Consider the following 11,876-nt stretch of genomic DNA (forward strand, 5'->3'; position numbering starts at 1 on the left):
AAGAGGTTTGGGCACAGTGCTTGCACAGGGAGGACAAGTCATTGACCATATCATTAATGTATACACTCAGCCAACTCCAACACTAAATACATCCATACATTCACTTGTGGCACTTAGGCTGACACACACACTCACTAACCTGAACAGGTGCGCACACACATAGGCAGGCTCTGTGTTCATACATATGGTCAGACACACACACAAACTATCCACTGCAGCACACATGCAGGTTGAACCCAGTGCACACATGCTGTGGTATGTATGCATGCATGCATGTACATGTGCACTACAGTCTGCATGGATTCATTATGTGATGCATATGTAGGCACTCTCTCAGGCCCAAGTGTCCAGGAAGAAACCTCTATGGTTGGAAGAAGCTGTAGAAGGGACAAGACACTTACAGGAGTTCAAAGCAGCAGGTGAGTTCCTGCTTAGAGACATGACAGTCACAGGGAGAGTTAACTTTTTATAAGACAAAAAAGTAGTTACTTCTCTTGGACAGTTTCCCATGCAGTTTCTAGACGGGACACTTTTGAACACTGAGAACATGCAAGAGCATGCAAAGGAGACATGCATTAGGCACAGACAAGTACAACTCCCAGCTGGAGGTCCCCTGCGCAGGGATTAAGTCCTTCTATGGTCTCTTTACAGTACCCTACTAAATGTCTATCCTCAGTGGATGACCTGCACATGGTTTATCCCAGCAACAGCTATGACAGTCTGCTGTCGTCACTTTGGGCATAGAGACACTTCTGTACCAGCCCTTTTACTCACTCCTGCTCCATCCCATGACCCTCACTCCCAAGAACCTCATCCTGTTGAAGATTTTATTATGCAGTGCTACTCTCTGCAACCCTAAACTGAAGAACAAACAAATCCTATCAGGGCTATCCTAATGATTGTATCATAAGCTTCCAAGGTGCTTCCCGTACCACCTTTCTGAGCTCTTCTACAGTATGCTTCGAGCAGCACCTCCTCAACTTTTACATCGATAGAGCCTCTAGTCTGATTCTGCTTGTTCTGTTCCTACCTCTCATGCCTGTTACAGGTTCACCTTTTCCCCAAGACTGCTTGCAGCCTGAGGCACAAGGTGCACCTGTATCTGTTTCCTAGCCTCTGGTAATCTGCTTCCTACACCCCACTGATTTTCAGTCTCTCACCTGAAACGCAGTTCCAAAGGACAAATCGCAGTCATAGACCCCATCATTCCCTGAATGAATCCTTCTTCAAGGGCTTATCCTTGTTACAGATCTGATTTGGTGTTTTCCTGTATGTCTTTCCAAAGAGCATGTTCATAACACAACTTGCTAATTGCAAATATAATTAGGTCCCTTAAGTCCACTGGCTGAATGACACTCTTAAAAGCCCAGCCCCATTTTAACCCCCCACATCCAATCTGCTGCCAACACCCAGTTTACGGGCAATACAGACATGGCTTCTCAGATTCTCAGTCTGAACTTCCTGAAATCCAAAGCTGTGCTAGGACAGCTCCTACGCAGGAGACAGAATGTGAGTAACTGAAGCAACAAAATAGTAAATGGAAGTGTCAGCTGCTGCACTCTCTGCATGATGGATCACTGCGGTACTGGAATCAGGAAGACTGCGCACACTGGCAGGAAGGGAAGAGAATGAGGAGAGACACTACAAGAAACAGCCTGCTGCAGCCAAGCCCTGAGAGCAAGGTGACCTGGCAGCCCAGTTCTGTGGGCTAGCTGCAGACTCCCAAGGCTGGCAGCTAGGTGGGCTGCACTTTAGACAGGAAAGTGAAAAGAAGAATCAGAGCAAGATTCAAAGATTTAAAGTTACCAGTGAAAAAGGCCCATTTTCAATCCACTCCTGGGATATTTGCAGAACCTACAGCCTCAGGCTGCATGTGTCTCAGTCTCCTCTTCTAGCCCTCCCTGCCTGCAGACATGAGGAGTCACACACACACAATGAGTGGGGGACGGGAAAACAACATGCCCATGTGTTACCCGCTCAGGCGTATCCTCCTCCACCTCACAGAGGGACAAGAGAGAGTCTGGCAAGAGGAAATAAAAGAGGCACTAGTCAGATTGCTTTCAGATCTCACTGAAAAATACTCCTCCAATCCCAGGCCAAAAAGCTCTGGCAGTATTAAGTGCTTTTCCACTAGTACTAGGTACTCCCAGCCATTTGAGGCAAGACCTTGTATCCCATTTGAACCTTTTAGCATTCAAGATAATCTATCTTGAATGTGATAAATTCAAACTTTGGATGTCTCTGTATATTAATTTTTCATTTGTAAACATAAAAATAATTTAAAAATATACTGCAAGTTAACAATGCATGCTTGCATCCTAGTGCCTGTGAAAGCATATACAAAAACAGTAGTGTGAGAGAGGCCTACTGTTAGGAATAACCAGAACACAGAGCCTTTATGTTATCAGAGTTCTCAGGGCTAAACAGGATGATAACTTCAACCTTAGTTTCTAGTATCTCTCTTCCCCTTCTGGTATCTACACACCAGACACTAGAAAAGACTCTTCTACAACAGTGGTGCCCAACCATTTTCCCCAGTGGGCTAGATTGGCAATGCCCAGGTCTACCTGCAGGCCAGATCAGGCCAGTGGTCCTGATCCTGTGCTCAGGGCAGGTGGCCAGTAGTCCTGATCCTGGCTGCAGGGGGTGAGTGGGGCGTTGCGGGGAGGGGTGGAGGCTAGGGTGCAGCTCTGCCAATCTGTCTGCGTGGGGAGAGGTGGTGTGGCCCAGCCCTGACCCGGACCTGCAGAGGAGGTGGAGGCCTGGCCTGGCCCAGGCCCACAGTGGGAAGAGGGCATTGCCCGAGTCCAGCCTGGCTCCACTGATACTGAGACAGAGAGAAAACAACCCACATACACATGTTGATGCTTTTTCTCACACCCACATTGGTACATTCTCTCTTTCACACACACATACAGGAACAGGACTACAAGGGGCCACCTGGGGTATTGAGTCTGGTCCCCTGTTTTTGCAGGCAATCACTTATCCTATACTTCCCCAAAATTGCCACTTCAACCTCTCAAATACAGCTACAAGACACAACACTTGAAACACCAAGAACATCCTATGACATGGTATAGGTAAAAGCAGGGGAGATGAGGGCACTGCCAAGGCCCGGTCACTGCAAAAATGGCCTCAGGCACATACATAAATACCACTGCCACCCAGTAGGTTCTCTTTGCATCTCCCCCTGGCTCCTGCCTCCCCTGACCCACCATGTGCATGTGCACAGACATATGCACATTTTCATGCTGGTAGGTTCTCTCATACCTCCGGCCCCTCAGTAAGTTTGTATTTCATATATACACACTGCTATGGTCTCTCTGTCACACCAGTAGATTCTCCTCATACTCATACCCATGCACCAGCAGGTTCTCATTTTCTTCCTCTAACCTACCGACATGCACATCAGCACCTACACCCATATGCATACACATCCCAGGTTCTCTCTCTCTCTCATCCCCCTCATGCCCACAGCTTAACAGGTTCTTGCTTTCTTGAATGTTTGCACATGCACTCTCTCTCACACCAGCATGTTTTCTCTCTCACTCCCCCTGTCCCAGTATGGTTTCCCTCTCACATGCCCATGTTGGTAGGTTTTCACTCACATGCACAGAACTGAGGAAGTTCTTTTTTACATAGTCTCAAAATCTCTCCTCCTGCTTCCCCTTCTGTTTTTACTTACATTCAAGAGCTGAAGATACCCTTTGGCAGCCTTAGTATGGGAAACGTTTCAGTTTTCACTAGTGCTTTACTGTGTCAATTTACTATACTTTGAGCAGCAAATGCTTGTAGCATGGCTACTGGGTCACCCAGGAGAGTGGGCCTTTCTCACTGAAGACCAGCTCTAACCTGATTTTCCAGCAGCTCTGCAAAGCATTAGCAGAACATTCAGGCTCACTCAGGTGTTTGTGTCTCCAACCAAAGAATCTAGAGATTCTTACCATACGGGGTATGAAACCAGACCCAGAAATAAGCTGGGATATGTAGTGAAGTGGCAGAACCTGGAAGGACTATTACTAGCAGGCTCCCTGTATCAAGGGCAATCTCTATCAGCAACAGCAGGGAAATACAGAAACTGAGAAACAAAAAGCAGCTTTGCTGTTCTACAAGACGTTGTCATGTTTGAGGAAATGAAGGGCCAGCAGAAAAAGCCAGGCCAATACAAGCATATTGTTGCCCTCTTGTGTTGGGAGATGGCCATGGAAGTGTGGGCAACACAGCAAGGTTGGGTGGGGGAGGCAAGATTTACGATAGATTTTTCTTTATTCTCCTCTGTTCTACAGAGCAGATGGCCTGCATGACATCAAGGCTATAAGAAAAGAACATTAGTTGAGTCACTCAAACCAAAGATCAGGCCTGAATCATCAGGCTGAAACCATGACTGCAAGACAATCATGAAGTCTGAATGAAGGAGGACACTGGGCTATTGTGTACACATCCTGCCGCCTGTAGCAGTCTGCACTCCTTTCTTAATGAGCTAGCTGGAACAATCCCCTCTGCTGACACCCTTCTTCCCCTACAATGAGCCCGTTAAGTTATTAAACAGACTCCCCAGAGGTCTGTCTGCTTTTTCATTCCTTTACATGTTAGTGAGGAGCTGCTACTGTCTCTGAATAGACACAGCTGCCTCTAAGGAAACTCAGAGTCAAAGATCGGAGCTGATGGGATTTACAAACAGTGCCTCTATGCTCTTCAGCTGCTGCAGTGAGTGAGACTAAAAAGTGTCAAAGGGTTGAGAAATGCCCTCATAGCTCTCATGGTGGTGGTGGGGATGGTGCATCACATGCCCCACTGTTTAGGGCAAGAGATTCATAGAAATAAATGGAAATGCAGCATCTACAGAATTCTAAACACTCAGATGGAAACTGAAATAAATGAAATTCTCTACCGATAAGAACTACAAATAAGACTGATGTTGCAGCTCCAAACCCAGCAATAAACCAAAAATCAAAGGCAGAACAGTAATGAAATCTCAACCTTGAATGCCTCTGCAGCTTGCAGCACCCAAAAATCAAATCTCCAGACAAACCAAAAGGGAAGCCTGTGGCAACATGTAGCTTTTAAACCCAGAATACCAAGAAGGACTTCTAGCTGTGATGACTGACTCCACAGATCTCTGTTACACCACACCCACATGGGTATGTTTCCTGTTCCTTGCTGCAAAGTTAAAACTGTACACAAATACAGGAGCTAAATGCCAACACTTATACTAGGAATAGACACTTGATGCAGTAACAGTAGTCCCTCCAAAAAGCACTAGATTAGATGGACAACAGGGTTACAGGTCTGCTCCCCACATTTCTCAATCTACTACAAAATGAGTGGCAACTGCATCATCTATATGCTGTTCTTAGTCCTCACACTTTCCAATGGTACAATAATGCATCATTCCTGGCATTCTGCAGACATGTTGTAATATTCCCTTCCTGTTGTTGTACACTTGGGAAGTAAAATCCTCTTCCTTTCCCCCTCCTTATAGGAAATTTTAATCTAAAGCTGCCTGTTCAAACAGCAGCTGGTGGCACAGGAAGTTCACTCTAGTCATGTTGACTCTAGTGAACATGATCAGAAAGCACAGTGGATGTGTGATCATGGAATCACACCCAGTCATAGCAGAAGATGATGAAGCACACACATTATGGCAAGACATAGCCCATAGGAAGATGATCTACATCACAGACTTATGTTGACACATGCATTTGTCATTGCCTCCACCCTTCCCCATAGTCACACCTCTTTTGTCAGTCACATTAGCAAACACTGCTCTCTCCCCTTTCCTCATCTTCCCATGATCATCAATCACCAATCACTCTCTCATTTCACAGCAACTCTTTCCTCATTGCTTTGCCCTTCAGAAGTTAACATCTCCTTGTTCTTTCAAGTGTCTTTATCCCACTGGACTTTTCAGCTCCCTTCAGCCTTCAATTACTGATACTTTCCCAAATGTCCTTTATAACTTCCATGTCCTCTGCTCTGGACTAAGCTGTTTTCTAAAGAACCTTGTGGCATTGGCCATAGTTGGAGGCAGGTCGTGGAGCCACAAGGACCAATTGATCTGTTCTAACTGGTCAAGTCCAATTCTTGTCCTCAGGGAGGAGAGGTAGCCCATCAACTCCTGCTCTGAGGAAGTGTAGCAAGTAATACTTACCTTGGCGTGGTCCTCTTTTTCTACGGAAAGCTGCTCCTGATTGCAGGGCCTCCAACAGACTGTCCATTACCCCTGTCTCATCACCCTCTGTAAGGAAAACAAGAAGTCAAATGTAGGCATGACAGACATGCATAGAACACATTGCTCCTCCAAACCTCCTAGGTGCTCCAGATTACAGGGCAAAAGTCACACCTTTGTGACACCATCTCTTTTCCCATAAGGGAAGCAGACAAATAATTCTTGTCCCTCCCCATTCCTCTGATAGCTGCAAGGAGCAAAGAAAGAACCACCTTTCTCCTCCCTCCACATACACATGTAGGGGGTGGGGGCAGAACACATGCAGAGGGGGAAGTCCTGTTTTTGCCTGCCCCACCAGGAACTGGACAAGTTCTAGTCCACTGGCAAGGCTCGCTTCTTGGATGTCATGAGTATATTTTAAAAACCCTTGAAGCAACACAACATTGGCCATTGTTGTCTCCCTGCCATACCTGTGGCAGCTTAAGGTATTCCTGAGGAACTGTGTCAGGGTTGACTGTGTAGTTTGACTAAAAGGTTATACAACAGTGAAATGGTTGTACAACAGTGAACCATCCCACAAATGTATGGGAAGGTATGGACAGGGTGATCCTGCCTCTGGCAGCAGGTTGGACTGGATGGCCTCTGAAGGTCCCTTCGTCCTACTTTTCTATGATTTTTAAAGATACCTGGCACCAGCAGGGATCCCTCACTCTTCATGAAAGATGAGATGCGCAGGGATACAAAAATGCTTGGAAAATGGATTGTATCATATGGGGGAAGGATAGGAACTGAGTTGTGGATAACATTTGGCAGGTTTTCTAAGTTTATCCTTTTCTCAAAGGCTCCAGCTCCATTAGTTTGCTGCCGACTGTGGATTCTGAGATTTTCCCTGCAACCCTGTCTCCTACACTTACCCTCCCGGCTCCCTACATTTCCCTTGCCTGCTTGTCTCAGTTGTTTGCCTGGTTCTCTTCAAGAATAATTTCAGGTTATTAGTGCAATTCATTCCCTTCTAATCTCCTCACCCTCCCTCTGTAGTGTTCAGATCACAAAGAAGATTATCCTGGCCTCAGCTGCTCTTCTTCCCTAGCAACAAGCATGTCACCATGTTCAAAGAACATGTGCCAACAGAAGCACATGCAGCACTTCTGTAACAAAGGCCATGAGACAGCACTGCCCCCTCCTGTCTAACAAGGTAGTCTTGGATCAAGGATCCAGGCAGTAGCAGGAACCTAAATTGCCCTTGACTTCTGAGTATAAGGATAAAGCATGTACAAAGTCCCACTTCCAACTGGAAGGGGTACTGTACCATCAGCCTCACATTCTACCTCCCATAATAAGGGGAGTTCATAGGCTTAAACAAAACAATATAAACCCAGCCACCCCTATCCTCCCCCACTGACAGAGCCCAGTGCAGGATAACAGGAGAGTTACCTTCCCCCCTTCCTCCCAATAAAGAGTGAAACAGAGCTCTTCCCTGCATCAGCCTGCTGAGTGAACTGGGAATCTGACTAGGTCTTGTAAGTCACTTCACTCCAGGGCCCAATGACCCTGTAGGAATATGTTTAAGTATAAGATCCCCACAGACAGATGCCCTTATACTAACCTACCTTACAGCTTTGCATAGCAGGAGGGGGAATAGGAGCGTGAGCAATTTCTATATAGCCTCCCCTGCAATCAGCAAGGCACTGAAGGAGTTAACATACTGAATGAACACTCAATGCAGACTGCAAACCAGTTTCCATAGCAACAGTTCCTGATGAAACCTAAATCTATAAAAATCACATCTGGACATCTGCCAGCATTTCCCCATGCTTCAGACTGTCTGCACACAGTGCCACCTGCTGGCAGAAACAACTCAATACGCCTGACCTAAATTCTCAGTACAACAGTCAGGGTCTGATAGTATTCAGGTTCCAGAAAACATAGACAATCCTATACTAAGTTACAAATAAAAAAAGGTGAATCACTGTTATGTAGAGGTTCAAATACATGGTCACCTAGTCTCTAAAACCTGGTGGAAAAGTGACTGTGAGACTCTAGGATGTGTAGGCAGGAGGGAGATAGGAGCACAAAAAACACATAGCGTTAGACACCAGGGGTTGGGTGCATCCTAGGAAAAGAACAGCCCTGATCACTACGACTCAGCCACACAATTGCAGCCTGTCAGGGTAGCTGAGGTCCATTACCCATGCATCACCTCATGAGGGCCAGATGCTGAGCTCTCTGCTCGGAGGCCTTCAGTCAAAGCGAATCTTGCCTTGAAACTTTACATTCCAAGAATGTAGTGATGGGAATATCTTTCTACTATCAGCTACAGCCAGATTCTACTTTTCCAGTTCCCTACCAAGGTGCTTCTAGGCATGGCATAGGTATGGCATGGAAACTATGTTGGTGTGCAGTGCCTTTATCAGGGAGAAACAGGATGAGAGACTCAGGACAAACTATAGTACTGCTATTTGCTGAACCCCAAGGTGATAAGATAGGGTGCTGGATGAATGTTGCCCTGTTCAAGCTCAAGCCAGACAGGGCAACAATAAAACTGGGTAAGAGAAGCATCCTGAGGAACTAACAGCTTCACATTGGCCCAGTTGCTCTAACACCCAACCTTTGCCCTTCCTTTATACACCACTCCCAAGGCCAAACATTCTGAGCTAGGCAACAGGATATTCTTGGTAAAGGGTCCCTACTTCTGCAATTTCCTCCTTCTTGAGACCCCATGTAGGATGGAGCATATTAGGTGACGCTCTACAGCTTGTCTGTTTAAGGTGATAGTGTCTGATGCTCTGCAACTTGTCTAAGGTGATGGGGTCTGAGCCAGCAGCTGTGAATAAAAGGCAGCAGTAATGTGTACAGCCAAAACAATTTCTAGGGATATGTACCATACAAACTCTCTGGACTCTCCAGATCTCTCCTTAGGGTATGGACTGATTATCAGGTCCTACTATATCTAGACTGAGTGGCTTGGATACATACCAATGAGCATGGGAACTTCTGCCCTCTAGAATTATTATGGAAGTTATTAATGTTTATAGGATCTATTCCAGAAGCACACTGACATCATGCCCAGCCACTGAGTTGGGCACTCAAACTATTTAGCTCTGATATTAACTTGTTCTCCAATTCTAGAGTCATAAGCACATGTACTAGAATTCTTGTCCTTTTTGTAGGATTTGCTGAACCACTGGGTTCTCAAAAAAAGGCACATACAAATGCCTCTTGCTATCCAGGAAGAAAGCAGGAAGGTAGGCCCTGAGCACTGCCCTCCTTGCTTCCTGTCACAATTTCCAGTGCTAGGAGGGGAAAAGGAAGGAGATGGCAAAGAGTGGCAAAAGCAGCAGCCCTAGAAAACACTGGCAGCTGCAAGAGTCAAGAGAATCCAAAGGGGCCATGGCTGAAGCACATTCAAAAGAACATGCTCCTGTGAAAAACATGTTCCTGTTGAGTATTGACCGTGATTGCTGGCACAATCTGCTGGACAAGCCTCCTTCTACAAACTGGAATATGCCTAGGGAAGAGATGAAAATTATGAACTTGTATATGTTTGCTTATTGTATTTCCTCTACCCCCTATCTCTCAAAGGAGCTCCAACTGTGATGAATTCAATCATTCAGGTACTACAATTCTTTCCCCCTGCCCAGGACAGCGTACAGGCAGTGCTGTAACTCCGGAGCAAAGGTAGCAGATGGGAACTAAGGGACTAACCAAAAGGGAGTACCCTCTGTGCTTATAAGGAAACAGTACATAGAGCTTCTCTGGGCCTGGCACAAGCAAATGGCCAGGAAAAGAATCAAAAGTATCTTGAGAAAAACAGAGCAGCCTGATGCTCCTAACTGCATCCCCTCACATTCATAGGCTCAAGCAGCCCAGAATCTCAGAGATGGGCATACTAGGAAAAGGAAAGAGAGAGAAAATGATATTTTTATAGATACAGCAATTGGCTGAAAACAGATGAAATACTAAGCCAGGGAAGACACTGGAGTAGGGGGGTCTCGCTTTCAGAAGAGGAGTGGGGACACAATTAATCTAGGTAGTCCCTGAATATGCATTTAGAAAAAATGGTAGATTTCTCTGGGGAAGGCCACCTTGAAACCTCCAGGCCCACAAGCTCATGTCCTCACTGGGACTGCAATGAGAGTTTGGAGTCACTTCAACATAAGCTCTACAACAGCATTGTCTTTCTTCGCGAGCCAAAGGAACGGAAAGAATGCAAGAGCCTGTGGGGCATTTCACTGCATACATATTCAAACAGCCAGCAGAAAGGGATAAGTTTCAGGAAATGAAGAGAGAGACACGAAATCAACAGAGAGAGTCAGTAATTTAGTCCATATGTTGTAACAAAGGAATGTGCCTGGTAGCAGAGACCAGATTGTGCTTATAAATGACGAATCTCCTGCTATGGGTACAGCACAGTGTACTCCTAGAGAAGAGATGCATTTCCAGCTGCAGCACCAAACAAAAGCCTCACACGAGCCTCTCATTTTGCAGACTAACAACTTTGGGCACAGAATAAAAGTCTCCAGATTGAATAGCAAATTTGTTAAAAGTGAGAAAACCATAAGGTTGCTGTAAATAGCAAATAACTGCAAAGTCATTGATGTGTGCCTTGGGCTTGTGGTGAGCTTTTCAGTTCCATACCTGGAGTGACAGTATATACACACGAGAGGTCCAGTCATTAGACATGATAGCAGCTGTCATATATTTGAAAGGCTACCATCCCTTGCTTCACTGGGTAACACATAAAAGCAATGGGTTAAACTGCAGCAAAGCAGATTTAGATTAAACCTCGGAACTTCTTAACTATCAGAACAATAGGACAGTGGAACAAGCTGCCCAGGAAAGCTATGGAATATCCTGCATTGGAGGTTTCAAGAAAAGGCTAGATAAGCATTTGTCTGGGATAGTCCAGGAATAGTGTATCTTGCATCTGTACAAGGGGGTCCAACTAGATGAACCTTGAGGTCTCATATGATGTTATGATTCTATCACTATTAATACCTTTGAGTAATGGATAATGTCATGAAGGGTTGAAGAAAAGGCTACTTACATTTAAGTGACAGATTTCGATCTAAAAGATACTAGCCTAACTACTGTATTACACAGCTAGGCAAGAAACTGGAAGATGGGAACAACAATCAAAGGGATTTGAGATTCACATTAGCGTATTAATACATTTGTAGCAAAGGATGTCAAACGCATTCTTGACTGTGTCAAAAGAGACATCAGACATTAAAATATATTCCCAAAGCAGTGGTCCTCAAGTCATGGCCCAGTAAGCCCTTTCTGGTGCTTGAAAGACTAACATTTTCAGAGAACCAAGCATGATGGGTAGTAATAAGCAATGGTCTTGGCACTTATTGCTCTTGTTCTTATTACAAAGCATCACCGCAGTCTTTCTGAGGCTCTACCTGCAGTTCTAGTTCCAGTTTGGGGTATTTATTTCATGTGCACAACAGTTCTAGAGAAGGCCCAGAAATCAGGAGGTTCATAGCTGAAAGGAAATGATGGAGATCTTAAGTCGACACTGTTTGGAGACTAGGAGTCTAGGAGAAGAGAGATGATCTTTTGCTGCATGTAATTAGAGTAAGATCAAAGTATCTCTCTAGAAAGGGAGAGAAAGCAAGAGATGAAATTCGGACTCTTATGCAATTACCTCCTAGATATCCCAAGAGGGAGAGTGAAGAGGCAGAGCAAAAGACAGGAATGC

General features: G+C 45.3%; 1 protein-coding gene across 2 annotated transcripts in view; it reads right to left on the minus strand.

Annotated features, from left to right (window-relative positions):
* Positions 1-11,876, minus strand: part of DIAPH1 (diaphanous related formin 1) — a 101,658-nt gene that overhangs the window by 5,255 nt on the left and 84,527 nt on the right. Inside the window, exons 27-28 of one of the 2 annotated variants that reach the window (XM_025193934.1) lie at positions 6,152-6,238; positions 1,974-2,020 (exon numbers count right to left, since the gene is read on the minus strand). In XM_025193934.1, coding sequence (XP_025049719.1) covers positions 1,974-2,020; positions 6,152-6,238 — 134 coding nt within the window. The remainder of the gene's footprint in view (positions 1-1,973; positions 2,021-6,151; positions 6,239-11,876) is intronic. The other variant, XM_014526713.2, reaches the window with a different exon arrangement.

This window comes from Alligator sinensis, unplaced genomic scaffold (genome assembly GCF_000455745.1).
Source record: "Alligator sinensis unplaced genomic scaffold, ASM45574v1 scaffold1191_1, whole genome shotgun sequence".
Lineage (NCBI taxonomy): Eukaryota > Metazoa > Chordata > Crocodylia > Alligatoridae > Alligator > Alligator sinensis.